Below are 23,387 nucleotides of genomic sequence, written 5' to 3'. Positions count from 1 at the left end.
GCATAACAATAGTTGGATGGTTGTCCCTTTAATGAAAATACAGTCCAAGAAAGTTAGAAAAAATTCGTCAAACCAAAACATACAAATGAATTTCATAACCAGTGGAGTGAGTATCTTTGAATGTCTACTTGCACCCTTCAATTCAACTGTAGATTAATCGTCTCATCTAAGAAACATTATTTCCCATGCTTTGTGCTATAAAATCTGTTGGCAATCACTGTACATTGCATAAAGCATCCAAGGGGACGCTTTATCCAACATACAGCAACTTTTATAGCATAGGAGAAAAGTTGAAAATGCTTGTCAAACAAGCAAACAGAAAATATATGGCAGCCAGTTGACACAAACAAGACAACGTAAAGTGTTAATTCCATCTGATTAGATGTATGCATTTTCATAACATTGAAATTACCGTTATCCTTACTGCAGCTAATGTAAGAATACATACTGATCACATAGATAAAAGGCAAAGCAGACTTGTTCCTCCAGCACATTGTTCACCTGTTCTATACGAGTGCATACGCCATTTCCAGCATACAACAGTGTGCACAACTGGTAGACGTAATACAGGATGACTATGAAGCTATCTGAACCATGCAGATTTTTCTTCCTCATTTGATCGTTTGAAACCCAAATGTATAAGTGTCTGCCTGACTTTAGAGATGCATGTTTCTGCCCAGCTATACAAGTTTCCAGTTCTTTCTCAATATTACACTGTTTGTTACATACTTCACAAGTTGATGAGTTTCCTAATGAGAGAATCATGTCGTTTTCCAGAAAGATGTGATGTGACCTCAGATTTGTTTCCACACTTAATATGACTTACCTTACAAACCAGCTAATCTGTTCCAGATATACAGGGAATAGTTGTGCCATCATTTTCTTTCAAAACAGAAGAAGAAGAAGAAGACCGCAGGAGATCTTCTAGTCGAGCAGTTCGTAAATCCTTCATCATATTAAGAAGGCACAAACTATGCATTGTTACAAAGTTATGATGCATAAAATCCACTTTTGAAGATTGGCAAGCTTGTTCTTTATCATTGCCATTATTAATGCTTTCAATTCCAGGGCATATAGTTGCCGCTAACGCTAAATTCAAAGACTTCACTATACAATCATCCCCACCATTCAAAGACAATAATGATGTAATTAGTGGCTCAAAACAGAACTTCTTCCTGTTCTCTTTAAGCAAAATGTCAAATGATTCATTGCTACCAGAACGCTCCTTACGGGCCTCATTCTCCTTAAAATGGGCTTCATTCTGAACTTGACCGTTTTCAGTGTTCACTTTGGACAGGAAAAGGTTGCTGGAGTCTTCTGTAGATTTCTTGCAAATTCGCGCATGTCTTTTTCCATTCAAATGATTACTGAAGTCGACTTCACTTGTACATAATACTGAGCATCTATCACATTGAAATTTCTTGAGATCTAGTTCACATACAATTTCTTGCGTAGATGAAGGCTGAGTTGTATTACCTTTGACATTTCCTAATATTTCTGATTTAGATATTGTACTCTTCATGGGATCGTAACAAGTTTCTTCATTTATGCTTGAGTTTAAATCGAAAGCCTCACATTTCAACCTTTTCTTATCAAACAGGTTAACAAAGTGGTCTCCTCCACCATCTATTTCATCATTCATGTGGTTGGAGTTAGCAGATTGATTAGTTACTATGTTTTGAGTCCTTGATCTTTTCCCAGTGCAACTGGACAAATCTAGCAAGTTTCCTATACAGATTACAAACTCTGTGTTTCGAGGTTCATTGTTTCTCTTTTCATCTGTGCCTCTTAGACTTGTATCCTGTGGTTTATCATCTATTTCCTCAGCATCATGACCTAACACCTTACTCTTATTGTGTCGTATTGTATTCAGTGCTTCATGATTGCTCTCTTCTCCCGAATTAACTCCTTGCGCATGGTGATCATTGATAGGAAAAAACTCTATTTCTTTTGTTTTGCTGGATGGATCAACAATTTCTTGAGCATTCATCTCCCTTGGCTTCTCTTCATTGCAAGTTGTCATATCAGAGATCTTCAATGCCATTGTGTTAAGTTCACCTGACGAATAGTAATTTTCTTTTGTTTCGCTGGATGGATCAACAACTTCTTGAGCATTCTTCTCCCTTGGCTTCTCTTCATTGCAAGTTGTCATATCAGAGATCTTCGATTCCATTGTCTTAAGTTCACCTGATGAATAGTAATTTTCTTTTGTTTTGCTGGATGGATCGACAATTTCTTGAGCATTCTTCTCCCTTGGCTTCTCTTCATTGCAAGTTGTCATCTCAGAGATCTTGGATTCCATTGTGTTAAGTTCACCTGATGAATAGTAATTTTCTTTTGTTTTGCTGGATGGATCGACAATTTCTTGAGCATTCTTCTCCCTTGGCTTCTCTTCATTGCAAGTTGTCATGTCAGAGATCTTCGATGCCATCGTGTTAAGTTCACCTGATGAATAGTAATTATGAATCTAATCAAGAAGAATGTTCCGTACTATCTCCTTCATCATGCATGCAAGAATGAAAAACCGCATCCAAAATTATGTGTTTGTAAATATCATATTGTCATCAAAACATTGCCATGAAAGCGTGACAATCTCCTCACAAAGGAAATAGATAATTTCAGCACAGTCAGAATCTACATTTCTATCACAAAAGCTTCTATATTTCCATCGCAAAAAGTTATATTCTCCTTGGAAAATGAATCTATAATTTCATTGTAACATCTGTATTTACCTCGTAAACAGAATCTATGTTTCCATCACAAACAGATATATCCCCATCACCACTATATATGCACCATAAGTTTCATTGCGAACAGATAATAATCCATCAAAGAAGCGAAAAAAGAGAATATAATCACAATCTACATTCCCAACGGAAACAGAAACATTCCACTAGACCAACAAAACCTACACTTCCATCACCGGTGTATGTTTCATCCTACTCGTATAATATTCTACCAAAGAACAAGACGAAGATCCCAATTCAGCACAACAAACAAATTTCTTTGAAGGAAAGCGGTGCAAGAAGGATTCATGAAAGGCGGTCAGAGTGGCGAGAGGTAGCGCATACCGTCTTTTGCACAGGAAAACACAAGAGCGTCGAAGGAGGAAGAAACCCTAGGTCGCCATGGATCGATCTCTCTCTCTCTCTGATAAATTCTCCGAGGGAAGCAGATTAATTCATTTTAATGGAAAAGAATTCTCTTTGGACAATCCTCCTCCGAGACTCCAATTCCGAGAGAGAGAGAAAGAAAGAAAGAAAGATGTATTAACGTCTTGAGAGAGAGAGAAGAGCCCATATTGATGGATCTCGATGTAGCTCAATTGGTAAGGTTGGCCGATGCAGACCAGGAGATAATGGGTTCAACCCCCTGGATGTAGCTCAATTGGTAAGGTTGGCCGATGGAGACCAGGAGATAATGGGTTCAACCCCTTGGATGTAGCTCAATTGGTAAGGTTGGCCGATGGAGACCAGGAGATAATGGGTTCAACCCCTGGATGTAGCTCAGTTGATAAGGTTGGCCCATGGAGACCATGAGATAATGGGTTCAACCCCTGGATGTAGCTCAGTTGGTAAGGTTGGCCGATGGAGACCAGGAGATAATGGGTTCAACCCCTGGATGTAGCTCAGTTGGTAAGGTTGGCCGATGGAGACCATGAGATAATGGGTTCAACCCCTGGATGTAGCTCAGTTGGTAAGGTTGGCCGATGGAGACCAGGAGATAATGGGTTCAACCCCTGGATGTAGGTCAATTAGTAAGGTTGGCCGATGGAGACCATGAGATAATGGGTTCAACCCCTGGATGTAGCTCAGTTGGTAAGGTTGCCGGATGGAGACCAGGAGGTCATGGGTTCAACCCCTACATTCCATAGTGGCATCTCGTACATTAAGAGATATTTGTGGAGTAATAGAGTGGTGAGAGGAAATTGGGTTTTGAACCCAATATCTAGGGCTAGTAGTGTAACCACTAATAAAAGGAAGAGAGAAAGGGAGAAGAATGCATTCACACTCATGTGAGTACAATAGATTGTAATAACATCACGTTGGACATTCTTTCAGAATATTGAAACTTATCAGCCTTATAATGACACGAGTGACATAACATAGCAACTATTATTAGTAGTATATTGGTATTGCAATTAGCACTTGATAACAAAGTAAGGCATATGAAATCACAATAGTGTTAGGGTACCCATGTGCATGTTTAATGGCCATATTTGAATAAATCTCTAGTTATAGTGGCTTAATTAGAGATAATCTTTGTGTGTTGGTTAGCAAAAGGTGTATGGGTTCAAAGCTCTTTCAACCCAACATTGGCAATGCAACTTTTAAGTGTTGCAGCTTGTGGCATTAGAAACTTATTCTTAATTATTGGAAAGCTTGACATCATCTATGCATAATCTGTTTTTTGCAAAATAGTGAATATGAGGCTATGATAATGTCTTTGAGTTTAGAGAGAGAGAGATGTTGGGCTTAAGTACAATGTCACATGACATGTTATGTCTAAAATGGTGGAGTTGTAAGGCAATTGATGCCATTGACAATGTCGCTTAGACTAGGATGCCCATTGAGTCCATTATTATTTGTCATTGTTACATACCTGATTCTCGTTGAGATGTACGAGTTGGCAATAGTCTATGTTAAGAATTAGGTAAGTAATTAAGCAAAGATTAATTAGTACCTAATTATGTGATTAGTTGATAAGCGGAAGATTATGCGATATGTGTGTATGTGTGTGTGTGTGTGTGAGAGAGAGAGAGAGAGAGAGATGCACTTATGAACAACACAAGATGGGGGATGAGTAAGTATATTAAATTAGCATTATCATCATCATCAAATACAAAAATACCCACAATGAGGTATATATAGATCTCATGTGCAAGGGTGCACATGTGTGAGGATAATATAGGTACAAAAGTGTAAGTCCTATATTAAATGTACTTAGGAGTGGAGGATCTAGAATATACCACTTAAGTACAAGGTCCTATTTAAGGCGTTATAGTCAACACTTCTAACTAGATTCTATCTAGGTAACTACGAAATTACATGGTTGACTAACTAACTAAACAAGTTGAGCTTGAATCTCTCAACACGCCCCCTCAAGCTCAAGTGTGAGGCGTGCGACATCCGCTTTGGCTTTTGTCGGCTTCATGTGCTTCTTCGCCGTGATAATCTCGGTTCCTCCCCCTCAAGCTGATGACGAAGGCTTGTAGTGTGTGGACGAAGGTCGACTACTTCCACCCATCATGGGTTACGAGCCGCTTCGGCGGAGCTCTTGGGCTCTTGTTCGGCCGTTACCTTCATCGTGAAGGCGTAGTGATGGGCCATATACTCGTTGTAGCCAAGCCGAGTGACAGAATTCTTCTCTCTAGAAGAGCGTCAAAGTTTTTCGCTCGCCGATGTGAGCGCCTTCTTTACTCCGGGTGTACGCATGATGGGTACACCAAACTCATTGTCTAGTGAGGGAGCCTATCCATCCGAATCATTGTCATCGAGGTGGTCAACTTCGTATTCGGGCATCTTACCTTTGCCTTTGTCCAAGTTCATACTTGGCCGCGACGTGCTTTGGTCGCATGGGGGCTCTTGTGGCCCACTAGGCTTTGCCGTAATCGGACTTTCTTCGAACATGTGTTCGAAGCGATCTCCATCTTCTACCTCTTGTTCGGCGGATTCCGGGTTGAGCGGAGTCGGAGTCGAAGTTGTCTCTGGTGCGTACCAGGATGCAAACTCGTCGAATTCTACGTCTCGACTTACCCGAACCGCTCGGGTAGAAGGGTTGTAGCACTTGTATGCCTTCTTCTCGGACGAGTATCCTATAAGGATACATTCCTCCGACTTCGCGTCGGGCTTCTGTCGGCTTTCGTTCGGGATGCGTACATTCACAATGCTTCCGAACACCTTGAGGTGTGACAGGATCAGCTTCCTTTCGAGGAGCTCATAGGGAGTTAGCTCATGGACTCCATTGGTGGTACACCGGTTCATGAGATAGACGGTCGTGGATGCCACTTCGGCCCAATAGAAATTCGACATGTGCTTCTCATGCATCATGGCGAGTGCTACCTCAAGTATTTGCCGATTCTTCATTTCGGCTACTCCATTTTGTTGGGGTGTGTGTCGGCATGAGAATTCTCTCCGAATGCCTTCACTTTGGAGATAGGAGGTGAGTTCGTCGGAGAAGTACTCCTTTCCTCCGTCCGATCGTAGGCATCGAATGTGCCGACCGGTTTCTTTTTTGACTTGCCCCTTGAGCTTTTCGAAGTGGGAGAGCACTTCGCTTTTCTTCTTCATCGGGTAGATCCACGCATAGCGGGAGTAGTTGTCGATGAAGGTTACGTAGTATCGGCATGCACCGATCGTCGGCGTTTGAGCCGGTTCCCATACATCTGAGTGTATGACGTTGAGGAGGCCTTTGCTTGCGGAGCTCTCCTTCGGGAATGGGAGTCGATGTTGTTTGCCGAGTTCACACACTTCGCATACTCGGTCGACTCGTTTCGACTCGAATGTCGGAAGTCCGATGACGACTCCCTTGGTTTGCATCGCTCGAAGCCGTTGGAGGTTTATGTGGCCAATTCTCTTGTGCCACAACTCGATGCTTGTCTCGGTTTTGAGACCTTTAGCGTACATTGCCGATTTCACCTTGTTCGACTCGAGGATGAACATTCGACCATCTCTCCACCCCTTCGCTATAAGTCGGCCATCTTTCTCGATGAAACAACCTTCGTTGTTGAAGCGGACTTGCATGCCTTGCTCCACGATTTGGCCGACCGAGACCAAATTCTTCGTTATTGTGGGCATGTGCAAGACATTCTTGATGCAAGTTTGCTTGCCTTCTTTCCCGAATGGGACATTGCTGATGTGCCGAATGGGATGTGTGGTGTCGTCTCTCGTCTCTATGTAGCCAGGTCAATCCGGTGTACGCAAGTCATTGAACCACTCTTTGTGGGATGTCATGTGATGTGAGGCACCGGAATCGACGAACCACACGTCTTCCGAATTGGAGGTGCTTGTGGAGTTGGAGGCCGTCATAGAGTTCGCTCTATGCCTCATTACGAATAGTCCGCCATAATCATCGTATTCGGAGTTGACGACGTAATTTGTGAGTTGTTGACTTGTTGAAGCCAACTCGTTTCTTCTTTTTCGGCACTCCTCCTCGCAATGGCCGATTTTGCCGCAATAGTTGCAAGTTGCGGGCCTCATTTGCCGACCATGTTCGGCGTGGAAGCTCCCCCTTCTTTTGAAGGTTCCTCAATGGCTTCCGTGAAGGTTTGAGTTCCCTTCGTGTGATGGGTCGAATTGACCTCTTCTACCGCAGTGACCCCCTCCTCCGTGACCTCCTCCTCGGCCATCGTCTAAACTTGAGAAGAACATTTGTCCTTCCAACGTCTTCATCTTGGTTCGAACATGGTTCTCTTCGACCAATAACATTGATTGGAGGTCGAAGAATGAAGGAGGGTTTTCCCTCGCCAAGATTGCCGTCCTCAACGAGTCAAATCGTTGTGCGAGGCCACCCAAGCATACTTGAACCATCTCGTCTTCGTCGACGTTTATTTTGATGGAGCCAAGTAAGTTGCAAATGCTCTTGATCTTGGTGGTGTAGTCCGACATGGACATATGTCTTTTTGCCGAATGTTGTTCAACTCTTGACGGAGTTGAAGCTTTCGGGCAGTTGTGTTGGTGGCGAACATTTTCTTTAAGTTCGCCCACGCTTCTTTAGGCGTCTTGGCGTCTCGAATGTGTCTAAGCATGTGGTCGTGGACACATGTTGCCAAGCAATACATGACTCGACTCGCCGCTTGCTCCCATGTTGCGTAGTTGGCGTTCTTTAAGTCGGGTCGATTTTCTTGTGCACCATTGATGTAGCTCCAATACCCTTGGTCGACAAGGTATTGGGTCATCTTGTACTCCCAAGATGAATAATTACTCCAGTCTAGCTTTTCACTAGGGAGTGAGCTACCCATTTGTGTGTTCATTTTGATGTAGTGTCTTCCGTTTTGCTTTTCTCCCTTCGATCACATACACGTGCTACGTAACGGCACTACGGTAGCCGATAGCCAAATTTTGTCGTCGGCGTTTCAAACACACAATTATGAAGTCGGGTGGGCTTAGTGGATTTTCTAAACCACACGCTCTGATACCATGTTAAGAATTAGGTAAGTAATTAAGCAAGGATTAATTAGTACCTAATTATGTGATTAGTTGATAAGCGGAAGATTATGCGATATGTGTGTGTGTGTGTGTGTGAGAGAGAGAGAGAGAGAGATGCACTTATGAACAACACAAGATGGGGGATGAGTAAGTATATTAAATTAGCATTATCATCATCATCAAATACAAAAATACCCACAATGAGGTATATATAGATCTCATATGCAAGGGTGCACATATGTGAGGATAATATAGGTACAAAAGTGTAAGTTCTATATTAAATGTACTTAAGAGTGGAGGATCTAGAATATCCCACTTAAGTACAAGGTCCTATTTAAGGCGTTATAGTCAACACTTCTAACTAGATTCTATCTAGGTAACTACGAAGTTACATGGTTGATTAACTAACTAAACTAAGTTGAGCTTGATCTCTCAACAGTCTACATAGTCGAAGGTACGTTAGAGTTGAAGGTTCTGAAGAGTCGAGGATAAGATAGAGTCGAAGATAGGTTAGAGTAGAAAGCTATACAGAGTCGAATGTTCTATAGAGTCAAAGATTCTTCAAAGCTGAAGACTCCTCAATGTTGAAGATCTGTTAGAGTTGAAGGTTTGTTAGAGTCGAAGGTCGCGACAACCCGAACAATGGATTACACATAAGATTAGGATTCAGTCACGTAATTAACCCAAAGATCATGAAATTACAAATGGATTTTAGGATATTAAGTCTGAAATTGCTAGATTAAGAAAGAGATTCCCTTTATAAAATAGGGATTACAAGTTTTGGAGGTATTTGTTTACAACCAACAATGGTAATTTTCAAAAATTAATCATGAACTAAGAACCGTAAATTTCACAAAGAAGAAAGAAATTAAACCCACAAACAACAAATACGTTGTGGAGAGGAAGAAGAAGATCAAGAAGAAGAGAATAAGGGTGAAGCTTCAAGAGGACATTCATGAGTTTCGGTGTAATCTCCCAACGATCAACGACAATCTCGCCTCTTGTTGATGTAGGTCTTACTGCCCTATTGATTCACTACCCTCGCTTCTTAATCCGACAGAGCTTCCGCATCTCCCTTTTTGCCCCCCCTTTGTCTGTGTTCTCTTCACCCCTTTTATAGATAAAGCTAGCATTGGATGCTTTCTTTTTCTCTTACATGCTCTAATTTTTCCCTTTTGATGTCCCTCTAACTCAAAACATGTCTTTTCTATCACACCTTCAATCTATCCTTCAACTTTTTTAATATTTCTATTTCAACTTATTTCCCCCTATGTGCACCCCACATCACAATAATATCATGTGCCCTCTTTCTTTTTTACCAAGAAAATTGGTGTATCCCATGGAGATTTACTATAACGTATATAACCCATTCATAAATATTTTTTGGCTTGCTTTGAGGTTTCATCCTCTTCAGATCGACTCAATCAATACAAAGGTATACAATATACTTATTGGTGTAACCCTAGGTAAAAGATCTATACGATGGTCTATATTACTTTTAGGTGGTAACCCATGTGGTAGTTCACTTAGAAAAACATCACGAAAATTAGTTAAGATTTCATTGAGTAGTTGTTCAAAGTTAGATAAACATTCCATGACATAGTACGTAATATACTCGAATGCATTGGCAAACATTCTTTTTCATACAAATGCAAGCAAATGTGTATGTTATCAAAACATTCTTATGTTTATTTTATACTTTTTACCTTAAAAAAATTACCTTATAATAAATAATGAATACAAAAGTATGGTATTTACCATACTTCGAGTGTGTTTACTATACTTGAATGATTGAAACATTCTCGAGCACGAATGCACATATGGTACGTATGGTTCATACTATGCATGGCACTATTGATATTATAAACTTGAATATTCAAATCAACTACACAATAAATTAAAGTAGAATAAGACAACCTAAATATTAATGGAGAGGGAACAATTGAAGGAGATTGTTTTTTAACACATTGAATAAAATGGACACAATCTTTTAGTGTAATTGTTATTGAATGGTGAACCCAATCAATAGAAAAGAAGAGTTTTTATTAAAGAACATGGAATAACCTCATATTATATCAATGGTAGGAAGATTCATTACGTAGAAATCTACTTGTTTGACATAAGTATCTGTTGGACTAAAAGTCCTACTTTAACCATTTGTCTTAAGTGTGAACACTCCTTAGGAGTTAGGGATTAGTTACCCTTCACAATCGGCAATGGTTCGGTTTGGTTCGAGATGGTCCAAACCGAGCCGTTTAAACATTTTGAAACTTGAACCAAATCAAACCAAACCAGGAAACCGTTAAACTGAACCATTAAAAAAAATTCAAACTATTAAGCCATTAAACCGGTAAACCGTGGTTTCGTGGTTCGATTTTGGTTTTCAGCTTAGGTCAAAATTTTAAAATTTAAAATATTTCATTATTTAAATTATTTAAATTATAAATATTTTCTTAAAATGTGAGAATAAGGCATGAAAATAAAAAGTTTGTTTAAAATTAATTTTTAAATAATTTTTAATTGTTTTTATAAATTTAAAAATAAAAAATAAAAAACTGTTAAACCATTTAAACCATGGTTTCTAACAGTTGAAACCGAACCGAACCGTTAAAAAAACCCGAACTTGAATCGAATCGAACTGAATCGTTTAAACTGTTAATTTGCGGTTTCGCGGTTCGGTTCGGTTCAAACCGAACCGTTGCCGATTGTTAGTTACCCTAAGTATAAATAAGAGGAACTAAGCCTTGTAACAAAGTTCGGCAAGATTTGAATAATGCATTATTTCTCTCATGAAACTGTGTTACTGTCTTTCACCCTCATTCTTTGTGTAACTTGTTAATGATTAAACAATACACCATCTCTTTACTTGTCTTATGTTTGCTTGTTCCTACTAAGAAGATCCATATACATATTTTGCATAAGTCGACCAACCTCACACACTAGTCGACCAAGGCACCATATAGTGCCGTCAAGTGGTATCATAGCTTGTTGGAACTAAGCAACATCAATACAAAAAGATGAAAAGCTCTAGACTGAAGGAAAGGACTAGACTAGGCTAATCAAGACCTCCATGAGAACTATGCCTTCAACATTCGGCATAGGCTGTGAGATTAGGAAGTGCAACGGCAAAAATTTTGCCTTATTAACGGAAATGATGCAAGATGTGTTGATAATCAGACGCCAAATAGAGGTGATTCGACACAACAACAAGTCAAAATTGATGACGATAGAAGAATGGTGATCACTCGATGAAATAACGAGGTTGATCATCCAAATGCCAAGGAGACGATTGCATTAGCCCTATGGGAGAAGTTACAATCTGTGTATGAAAAGAAGTCAAGCTCGTAAAAAATCATCGTGATTCGGCAATTGTTCAGCATGAAGATGAGAGACACAGAGTCAACTACCTCCCATATCAACACCTTTAGTCGGGTGTTGACCAAACTCTCCTCACAAGGCCTGAATTTCGAAGAGGAAATCAAGGAACTTGAACTTCTCTCGAGCCTCCCGACGAGTTGGGAAGTTTTTTGTATGACAATCAACAACAATTCCTCCAAGCTAACATTAGAAGACGCAATCGGAGCAGTGCTATCAGAAGAGCTTTGAAGGAAATCGATGGTACTTACTGTCGTCAATAGTGTCGAAGCTCATTTCTCCGGGGGGAATGGCTCAAGGAACCGGCCGAGATCACAACCAGCTGAGGAGGAGGAATGATAAACAATGATTGAAGCTAAGAAGGGGGAAGCCAAATACCTACTACACACATTGCAAAAGGCCGGCCATAATGTTGCTGGTTGTTGGTTTGCCAACAAGAAGGGGAAAGGCTGGAAATTTGAGCGGAATGTAAAGAATTGGATATGACTCTTGTGCAGTGGAAGAGATGTGTGTTATGTGTTTTTATGTGTGTGAGAGAAAAGAGAGGAGAGAAGAGAAAACACAACATAGATAAAAGAGGAAATGAAGTACTCAAGAAGAAGGTGTATATTCACAAGGAGAATACCAATTACGAAATGTAGCATTACAAGGAGTCACAACCGACACTCTATGAAGTAGGAGAAGGGTGCTTTATATAAGGCCACCCTCTCTCTTCATTAATGCACTACAACAACTACACTCTCTTGGGGAATGTGAAGACTCATAGTCATGGTGAATATAGAACTCATTAGTTATGTGTCATAGAATATGATTATATGGCACATAGTTAATGTGTAGAGAGTAGTGGTGTGACTCTTGACCTTAGAGTGATCATAGATTCTCAAAGGGTGTGTTCATACGTTGTCGTGAAGATTTCCGGCTATAGTGTGAAACCGGGGTGGAATGGGCAAGTCGGTGGTGTGCAACATGTGCATGTGTAAAGTAGGAAACGGTGTATAGAATAAAGAGGGGGATTTATCCCAAATTGTTACGCATCCCTCTCCTTGTTCTATAAAAGGAAGGGAGCGCCCTTTGTAAAGGGGTTGCCCATTTTGAGTTAGGAGGGTATACCGTTAGATTTAGGGTTAGGCAGTTTCCCTTTTTCTTACTTCGTTCTAGGGTTTCATCTAGGTAGTTTTTCTTCTTCGTCGTCATGCGTGTGGAGAGTTCGTGTATGTTCAGGGTTTGCTTCTGCTCGGTCTCCTGTGCAAGACCCCGCTCGGCGTGATGAGCCTGAGAGCTCCCAATCGGCGGCTTGGCAGCAAACTGCTGTTGTAACCTACCCTACCTTGGTCTAGCTTGAAGCCGGGGTTGTATCTTTCCCCTTGTAATATATATACTCATATCTATTTGTGCATATTGGTGTATTTGGTGGTGTCGGGAGCATATCCCCTTGTTTCCCGTGCATAAGAGTCGGTGTCGCGCGCAGACTCTTTCCCCCTTCTTTCTCTCTCTCTCTCTCTCTCTCTCTCTCTCATGTTCGGTTGCCTCCGGGTCGTGTCCGAATTCGGTTTTCTTGGCGTCTCGTTCTCCCTCGTCCAAGACCCCCGTGGTCTCGCCTGTTTTACATGCACGCACGTAACAACGCGACAACGTTGCACTAGGAGTGGAAGGAGTTGTTACCAATGCAGGACTGGGTTTGTTGGGATAGCGACGATGGAAGTTGTCAATAAGAGCTTGGGCATTACAAACATTATCGACGGGTTCCCATGTGTGATCACTCGGAGTATAGCCTAGCCAATCAACTAGATAATACAACTTATTGCGCACAATCTTTGAATCAAGAATGGAGGCTACCTCATACTCTGGCCATCAGCAAGTTAGAGAGGAGGGGGTGGCGGCACGACACGATTGGGAATCGAGCTGGTGTGGTAAGGTTCCAAAAGAGAGTTGTGAAAGACTAGATGAAGCCGCAAACTTGCAGGAAGATCAAGGCGAAATGTTGCATCATTAATCCTCTTCATGATGACAAAAGGACCCAAGCGTTTATAATCTAGTTTATCACACGGTTGAGTAGTCTTTATGTGACGACGTAACAACCATACCCGATCACCAACCTTGAATGGAGATGGAAGACGATGTCGATCAGCATGGGCCTTATGTTGGGCTTGAGCTTTCTGAAGATGTGAAGACAACTCAGACTGAAGGTGTTGTAGTCGGTGGAGGTGTTGCTCTGCACTAGGGTTTGGTGAGATCACTGGAATGTCCAAGAGACACCATCGAGGATGGTTGCCAGTATAGGCATAGAAAGGTGTGACCTTGGTAGAAGAGTGTATGGTGTTATTGTATGCAAACTCTGCAAGATGCAATATATGACTCCAATCATCTTGTTGATAACTGATGAAACATCGAAGATACTGCTCAAGTGTTTGATTTGTGCACTTTGTTTGGCCATCAGTTTCGGGATGATATGTTGAAGAGAGTTTGCAAGAGATTCGGAGCCCGTCACATAGGTGCTTCCAAAAGTGAGAGATAAATTGCGGTCCACGATCACTAATTATGTCGTTTGGAAGACCATGATGGCGAAATACTTCACGCATAATGATATCTGCTATTTCTTGACTACTGATACTTTTTACGCAGGGTAGAAAATGTGCCATCTTGGTAAACCAATCCACTACAGTTAAAATAACATCAAAACCTTGTGAAGGTAGCAGATCTGTAATGAAATCCATAGTAATTGACTGCCATGGCTTGCTCGGAGTCGGCAATGGTTGTAACAACCCATAAGGATGATTCCTAGGCATTTTAGCTCGACAACATGTGTCACATGTGCGAACATAATCTTCAACAAATTGTTGTAAATGAGGCCACCAAAATGATCGCTTCACTAGCTCCATGGTCTTGGCAAAATACCAAAGTGTCCGGCCATATGGGCATCATGACAGTGCTCCAATACTCGAAGGCATGGCGATCCATCAGGGACATAAAGTAGATTCTTGTAGAAAAGTAAGTTATCTTGCCACTTGAACTCCTTATAGCGTCGAGATGTCGCTGGCAATGTGGAGCAAAATGCATGATTTGGACCAACGTGAGTGAAGACATCCTTAGCAAAATCATCAGAGTTAAGTTGTTGTCGAATAGTATCAAGAAGACTTGAATCCAATGGCGTGGCACAAACCGTGGTTGCTTGTAGCTTTGTTGGACCAAGGAGAACTTGCTTTTGATTATTGAAAGTTGGATCTCCTGGGCGAAGTGCCAAATATGAGCGTTGAGATAGAGCATTTGCTTCCCCTTGTTGGTTCCCTGGGCGGAAAATGATCTTGAAATCAAAATGAGTTAAAAATTGCGCCCACCGAGCTTTTTGCCTATTTAGCACTCGAGCCGTCTGAAAATATGTAAGATTTTTGTGGTCACTATAAATGATGATTTAATGAGGCGAACCTTCCAAGAAATGTCGCCATTGCGCAAAAGAGTCAACCACAACTAGTAACTCTTTATCATGCACCTCGTAGTCGATCTCCGCAACATTAAACTTTCTTGAGTGAAACACGACTGGATGTAAGTGCCCATCTTCACCTGGTTGTGATAGGATGCTCCCCAATGCAAAGTCGGATGCATCTGCCTCAATGATAAATGGCTTTTCTGGATCAACATGAGCTAAGACATGAGTTGATGTGAATGCCTCTTTCAACTGAGTAAAGGCTTTGTCTGCTTCAGGAGTCCAAACAAATGCTTGATTTTTCTTGGTCAGTTGAGTAAGCGGCAATACAATCTTCGAATAATTCCATATGAATTTGCGGTAGAAGTTGGCAAATCCAAGGAAACACTGGACATAGCGAACGGAACTTGGAGTGTCATTCCAATACTATTTGAACTTTTGTTGGATCCATGAAGATACCTTTGGATGAAATGGTATAACCCAAGAACTCAACTTCTTTGCCATATTAGTTGCACCTTCTAGTGACACTCAAGGGAAGTCAGAGGTCTACATTCCTAAAAAGTACCAAGAATATGTTGATGTCTTCGACAAAGTCAAAGCTAGTGTACTTCCAAAGCATCGGCCATACGATTGTCCCATTGATCTACAACCAGGAAAAAAGCCACCATGGGGTCCGATCTACAATTTGTCACCAACGGAGCTTGAGGTTCTTCGAGCATACATTGACGAGAATCTTGCAAGTGGATTTATTCGACATTCAAAGTCTCCAGCTGGTGCTCCTATCTTTTTCGTGAAGAAAAAGGACGACTCACTTCGTTTGGTCGTGGATTATCAGGGATTAAATAAAGTGACAATAAGAAATAGGTATGCTCTACCTTTAATTTCCAGTCTTCTCTTGGTTCTGACATTTCGATCGAGAGGGGTTGCCACATATTTGCACTCAATCATGCCGAACTTATATAACAAGTTGAGGATGTAGTGCCGTTGAGAGATCATAATGCCGGCCGGAGTTCGAATTACCTCGATGCCAAGGAAGTAATGTAATGAAGAGAGAGAGAAAAAAGATAGAGAAGAGAAGAGGAAGAAAAAAGAATACTCCAATATACTATTAAGAAAAGAATACAATCCTCTTAGACACCAAGAGGAACAACCCCAAATAACTACTTCAATATACTATTACTAAAATAGTCTTTTTGCCTTCTCTCTTTCTTCTACTAATCGTCTTCCCACTTCTTCTAATCTTCTTCTTCTTCTTCACTTCTTCTTGTAGATATTTTATCCTTCCTTGTAGATATTCTATTCTTCCTCCATCCCCCATATTGCTAAGAATACCGCATATTTATAGGTTTTTAGTTGCGTTATTCTTGCTTTTTTCTTTTCTTTTCTTTTACATATCCTCGATTGTGTGGTGCGTTTCTCTTATAATTATTTCTGGGTTTTCATCCAATTTTTTCATACAAGAAAGCTCTCTTTGTCAGCTTTCTTATGAATATTTTCTTTTGAAATTTGGATAAGAGATGAAGAAATTATGAGCTTTTTTCTCTACCTTGCTTTTTTTGCTTAATTTCCTGCGTTTTTCTTCTTTTTCATTTTTTCTGCTTTTTCTACTTTTATAAAACGCCTCTAACTTTATTCCTTTTCAATTTCATTTATCTTTTAACTGTTGGACCTAAATTCATATTGTGCTTTATTCTTCTATACCTTCGCATCTAATGTATTTGTCACGGTCTTTTCCTATGAGCAAAAATTGACTTCACATAATGCAACTCCTTCATGTCCGTCATCTCGAATTTGTTGGAGAGGAGGGACTTCACCTTGTTGATGTCGACTAAATGCTCACCTCCAATAACTAGATCATCCACGTATAGGATGATGACAATCAGGCTTCTAGAGTCGTTTCGTACGTAGAGGGAGTTGTCGAATTTCGACATTCGAAAGCCGATTTGATGAAGATATTGTGTTATCTTCGAATGCCAAGCATGCGGTGCTTGCTTAAGGCCATAGAGAGACTTCTTGAGTTGGCATACGACTTTCGGATGAATGTTGGATTCGAAACCGGGTGGTTGTACCATGTATACCTCCCCTTCTAATTCACCTTGAAGAAAGGCGTTCTTGACGTCCATCTGATGGAGGTGCCACCCTTTCGCCACTGCAAGTGCAATCACGGTTCGCACAATAGTCATCTTTGCCACCGGGTTAAAGGTCTCTTCATAGTCAACTCCATGTGTTTGTGCGTATCCTTTCACTACGAGTCGAGCTTTGTAGTGCCTTATTGTGCAGTGAGTGGGGAACGAGATCCCATGTCTCGTTTTTCCATAGTGCCTACATCTCCTCGTTCATTGCTTCAACCCATCGTGGATCCTTGATTACTTCCGAAAAACATTCTTGTTCTAGAACTGTCACCACCTTCATCATAAAGGCATAGTGGTGTGCCATATAATCGTTGTAGCCGAATTGGCTAACAAGATTCTTCTCACGGGTGGAGCGGCAGAGTTTTTCGTTTGCCGTGGCAATGGATTTCTTTACACCAGGTGTCCTCATGATAGGTACATCGAAGCCACTGAACTCATTGTCGAGGGAGTGAGTCAATTCGTTGTCGTCAAATTGATCGTCTTCATACTCCAACATTTTCACCTTGCCTTTGTCCATCTTCAAACAAGGTCGAGATGTGCTTTGGTCACTCGGGGGTTCTTGTCGCCCACTAAGCCTTGTCGTAATCAGAGTTTCTTCGAACATGTGTTCCAGCCGATCTCCATCTTCTATCTCTTGTTTGGCGGATTCCGGGTCAACTAAAAAATATTCGGGAGGAGTCGGCTCGGATTCATACCATTATGTCGATTCGTCGAAGACTACATCTCGACTCACATGAACCTTCCAAGTCGAGGGGTTATAGCACTCGTACCCCTTGGGGATGTTGTCGAATACAAGTGTATAATGGACGTATTCACACTATCCCTTTGTATAGATCAAGTTTGGGCCATTTGTGTAATTAGCATAAATGGTAGTTGCCCTAAGTCGGTCACTATATATAGTGACCTTGTAACCTTTTTGTAAGGTTGGTTGTATTATTGTTTCTATGGAATAGAAAGAGTCGTTTTGTGCCTCCTCTCTCTCTCTCTCTCTCTGTGCACGATCTTGGAAACTGTCATACGCAGGTACAAAACTCGAATCGAATGCTTCTTGATCTTCCGCATTGACGGCCTTGTCTCCAACATCTGGTATCAGAGCCTGCACAGTATTCGGTCCTTCAACCCGCTGTCGGTCGTCGTCTCAGCCTGCACAACATTCGGTTTCTTGCGTCATTCGAAGAAGAGAGAAGAAGAAGAAAAACGAGGCTTGCATCTCATCGCGTTAGATCATCTTCGCTTGGAGTAAGCCAGCAGGTTGTACTCTGTTCCTTGTGATCGTAACCGCTCGAGGTGAAATCCCCTTGTGCAACATTGACACGATCGTGCTCCACTCGGTTAAACGGCATCCGAAGAGGTCATCAAACGCTGCTCGCCGCTCATTGTAACCACTCGGTGCAGATCGGTCTCAAGACAACAACCCCAATTCGTGCTTCATCCGGCTGATCGACATTCGGGAGGATCAGTTGGATCCGTCTCTCTCGTCGCTGCAGTCACCCGAAGCAGAATCGGTCCAGACAATCGGTTTCAATAATCGGTATTTGGCATATATATTCGGAAACGAACCGGGCTCACTCCGACTCGGCAACATTCGGGAAGACCAGTCGGTTCTGTCCCTCAAGTTACCGGAGTCAATTCGAGCAAGTTCAACAATACATATATCCGAAGCCGAACCGACTCGGGTCCAAATCCGACTAGAACGATATCGGGTGAGCCAACCGGCTGCACTCCAACAAGGTTCGTAGTCAACTCCGAACCGAGCTTCGTCAACCGAAACCAAATTTGATGGCATCAACATCCGGCTCGTCAGAAATGAGTCTACGAAAGTTCGATGGATCGAACTTCAACTTCTGGAAGGAGCAAATGCAGGACTATCTCATAGTCAAGGGGCAAATCGATCCCATCGAAAATGAAGAACCTCCAGAAGGATACAAACCAATTGAGTGGCAGAAGATGGACAGAATCGTCCGCGCCACGATTCGGATGCACCTATCGGAATCGGTATACTTTACGGTGCAATCGTGTACGACAGCATTCGAACTGTGGAAAACACTGTCGGACACTTACGAAAAGAAGGTCGCTGCAACAAAGATGTTTCTGATCCGGCGCCTCTACAACTTGCGGATGAAAGAATCAGATTCGGTTCAAGCACATCTCAATGAGTACGAAAGCATAAGCTCCCAAATCTCATCTCAGGGGACGGCAATCGAGGATGAACTCAGAGCAATGATACTCATGAGCAGCCTTCCCTCATCATGGGAAACTTTCGTCACAACCGTGTGCAACGCGTCAACCACGGCTGTTAGATACTCCGAAGTCACGAGCGCAATCCTGACCGAAGCAGCTCGGAGAAAGTCTTTCGCCAAAGACTCAACAGACGACGCTTATGTAGTACAAGGTTCGACAAACCGATCGAACATACGAGGAAGAGATTCCTCACGGCAGCCGAACAATCAGCGAAGACGGAGCCAGTCACGGGATAATCGAATCTGCAACTATTGCAAGAAACCCGGACACATCAAAGCCGACTGCCGCGCACTCAAGAACAAGAACGACAAGTCTCAGAAATCAGACAAGAAGAGTGGCCGGCATGAGGAGATCAATTACGTCAGCTTCTCAGCTGATGTGCTACCAAACGACCCGAATATACTATCAATCGAAAATCCAGTCGGATCAGAAGTTCTGCTCACGACTGAAGAATCGAGCACATGGCTCTTAGATTCGAGCGCGTCATTTCATGTGACTCCTCATCGATCCCAATTTCGGCAATATACGACCCGTCACTCCGACTCAGTTCGAGTCGGCAACTCGCAACACTGTGACATCATTGGAATCGGCACAGTAGAGCTCAACCTTGCAGGTGGCTCTACACTTGTACTTCACAATGTCCGACATGTACTCGAGCTCTCAAGGCCATTGATCTCAGTCGGACAACTAGATGAAGACGGCATTCGTGCCGGTTTTTCTTCGGGAGGGTGGACACTCCACAGGGGGAACCTCTTGCTTGCTAGAGGACCCAAGATACACTCACTGTATCCGTTACATGTTACGCTCAGAGAGGGTAACCTGTTTTTGGTGGATATTCCTGTGTCATCACTATGGCACAGAAGATTAGGACACCTCAGCAAGGCCGGCATTACGCATCTATCTAGAGCCGGATACATCCCTAAACTCTCCTTCTCGGACCATCAATTCTGCGAACACTGCCAGTATGGCAAACAAGCAGCCGCATCACACCCGACATCAGCACCAAGAGAAACGAGACCTCTCGATTTAGTCCACTCGGACGTCTGTGGCCCAATGCCGCATCAGTCTCTCGGCGGTGCCTCTTACTTCGTCAGTTTTATTGACGATTCGACTCGAAAGGTGTGGGCTTATCCAATTCGCACCAAAGATCGTGTCTTCTCGATCTTCTCCGATTGGCTCGCTATGGTAGAAAATCAAACTGACCGAAAGCTGAAATACTTTCGGATCGACAATGGGGGAGAGTTCAAATCAGAAGAATTCGTCAAATTCTGCCGACAACGCGGCATCCGACGTGAATTTACGGCACCACACAGTCCGGAGCAAAACGGGATTGCAGAACGAATGAATCGGACAATCCAAGAACGGATAGTTTCCATGCTCCAACACTCTGGACTGTCGGATGGCTTCTGGGCAGAGGCTCTACTCACGGCAGTACACATAATCAATATGTCGCCAAGCAGACCTCTAGGACTTCAAATTCCTCAGGAACTATGGATCGGCAGTAAGCCGAATTACGACAAGCTGAGGATCTTCGGATGCGAGGCGTACGCCCTTATTCCGAAAGATGATCGCCGAAAACTTGTACCTCGGTCCAGGAAATGCATTTTCCTTGGATATGGATCAGACGGCGAAATGGGATACCGACTCTAGGACCCCGAACGCAGACAAATCGTTCGAAGTTCGGACGTTGTGTTCAACGAGTCGGCTATGAATCCATCAGTCGAAAAACCGATCGAAGTCCGAAGGGTAACATTTTCCGATGTGCCGACCCTTCAAGAAGGCCCCGCTCTTAACACACGGTCAGCTTCACGGGTAGCTGAACCTTACACCACCGACTCGGACAACTCTGACTCGGCACAGCAGAATAATTCGCTTTCGGACCATCCGACCTCGATACCCGATGCGACCAGTCCAATCATACCTCGACGATCCGAGAGACTGTTGCAACCTCCGGAGAGGTATTCTCCTGGAATTTTCTTCACCGACGCCGGCGAACCGACGTCTTACGAAGAAGCATCGACATCTGTCGATTCAGCCACCTGGCATCTGGCGATGGAGTCGGAAATGCACTCCATTCGGGCAAACAAGACTTGGGATCTGGTCGAATTACCTAAGAATCGACGTGCTCTTCCTTGCAAGTGGGTTTATCGACTAAAAGAGACGTCTGATTCGACCACCCCAAAGTACAAGGCCAGATTAGTTGCAAAGGGCTTCCGACAAGAATATGGCGTCGACTTCGATGAGATTTTTTCACCAGTGGTGAAAATGACAACCCTTCGTTTTCTACTCAGCGTAGTGGCAGCCGACAACTTGGAGCTGATTCATCTAGATGTCAAAACAGCCTTCCTCCATGGTGATCTTGAAGAGGAAATTTATATGGAGCAGCCAAAAGGCTTCGTGGCAACTGGCCAAGAACATCTAGTCTGCCGACTCAGGAAGAGTCTATACGGCCTCAAACAGGCACCGCGACAATGGTACAAGAAGTTCGACGACTTCATCCAATCGATCGGCTTCTCAAAAAGCGATGAGGACCATTGTCTTTTTACCAACACAGCTCAAGATGGATCACCCATCTTCCTCATCATTTACGTGGACGACATGCTAATTTCTGGACGCCACGCGGGCGAACTTGCCGATCTCATTCGGCAACTGCAGTTGAAGTTTGCCATGAAGGACCTCGGTCCGGCACGACACATACTTGGCATGAAGATTAGTCGGCATCGCGATAAACGACATCTTTTTTTGTCTCAGACCGACTATATCGGACGTGTCTTGGAACGCTTCAACATGCAATCAGCCAAATCTGCTTCAACCCCGCTCCCCATGAATCTTCGGCTCTCTCAGCGAGACTGCCCGACATCCGGTCCGGAGGGGGAAGATATGAAGTCGGTACCGTATGCACCGGCAGTCGGCTCCCTTATGTACCTGATGGTCGCGACACAGCCTGATATTTCTCATGCCGTAGGAGTCGTTAGCAGATTTATGCACAATCCTGGCCGATCGCATTGGAACGCAGTCAAGCATGTGTTCAAATATCTGGCTGGCACAAAAGACCACGGCATTCTTTTCGGTCCGAACTCAACCTCAGGCGTAGTCGGTTACACCGACTCGGACTTCGCCGGCTGTATAGACAGTCGGAAATCAACAACCGGATACTGCTTCAAATTCGGCAATGGAGCAATTTCGTGGAAGTCGAAACTTCAGGAGTGCACAGCGACCTCAACGACCGAAGCAGAATATGTAGCTGCGTCCGACGCTGCAAAAGAAGCTTTGTGGCTCGGCCGGCTGGCGCACACGTTTCGGCAAGTCGACCATGACTCGGCTCCAGTTGTCTATAGCGACAGTCAAGGTGCTGTTGCCTTGTCGAGAAATCCGGTTCACCACAACGCCTCCAAACATATCGACGTTCGATATCACTTCGTTCGGGACTGCGTCATTTCAGGGAAAATCGGTCTAGAGAAAATATCCACAACCGACAATGTCGCAGATGGAATGACCAAGTGTCTTTCGGCAGACCGCTTTCAGTCCCTTCGGCATCAGATGGGCGTAAGGACAAACCAGTCCGGTTAGAGCCGGACACAGCGCAGGATGGTTTCAGACAACTGACATCAGTTCCCTAATGATCGGCTTCAACTCTTCCGACCCGACCAGTCCAGTCTTCTGCCTTCGGACCCTGCCGACTCGAACAAAACTGATATGTCCGAGAACCTAGGTTTATACCTGTAATCTTAGATAACCCATGTATACGCCCATTACGGGGGAGTGTCGAATACAAGTGTATAATGGACGTATTCACACTATCCCTTTGTATAGATCAAGTTTGGGCCATTTGTGTAATTAGCATAAATGGTAGTTGCCCTAAGTCGGTCACTATATAAAGTGACCTTGTAACCTTTTTGTAAGGTTGGTTGTATTATTGTTTCTATGGAATAGAAAGAGTCGTTTTGTGCCTCCTCTCTCTCTCTCTCTCTCTGTGCACGATCTTGGAAACTGTCATACGCAGGTACAAAACTCGAATCGAATGCTTCTTGATCTTCCGCATTGACGGCCTTGTCTCCAACAGATGTGCAG

General features: G+C 43.0%; 1 protein-coding gene across 1 annotated transcript; it reads right to left on the bottom strand.

Moving 5' to 3' along the window:
* Positions 1-359: 359 nt before the first annotated feature.
* LOC147865054 (uncharacterized) lies at positions 360-3,178 on the bottom strand. Its single transcript, XM_087317785.1, has 2 exons — positions 3,072-3,178; positions 360-2,445 (listed from the first exon to the last, which is right to left on the bottom strand). Exon 2 carries the CDS (start codon positions 2,429-2,431, stop codon positions 839-841), a length of 1,593 nt encoding a protein of 530 aa, XP_087173911.1. The 5' UTR covers positions 2,432-2,445; positions 3,072-3,178; the 3' UTR covers positions 360-838.
* Between the last annotated feature and the right edge of the window lie 20,209 nt (positions 3,179-23,387).

Source organism: Azolla caroliniana, unplaced genomic scaffold (assembly GCF_043228905.1).
Source record: "Azolla caroliniana isolate FFs.n. ecotype wild unplaced genomic scaffold, voAzoCaro1.0.p SCAF_4, whole genome shotgun sequence".
NCBI lineage: Eukaryota > Viridiplantae > Streptophyta > Polypodiopsida > Salviniales > Salviniaceae > Azolla > Azolla caroliniana.
This window is presented reverse-complemented; position numbering and strand designations above follow the sequence as displayed.

What these genes read in the sequence shown, in the direction of transcription:
- LOC147865054 (XM_087317785.1), bottom strand. Translation starts at nt 2,431, where the DNA reads ATGGCATCGAAGATCTCTGACATGACAACTTGCAATGAAGAGAAGCCA.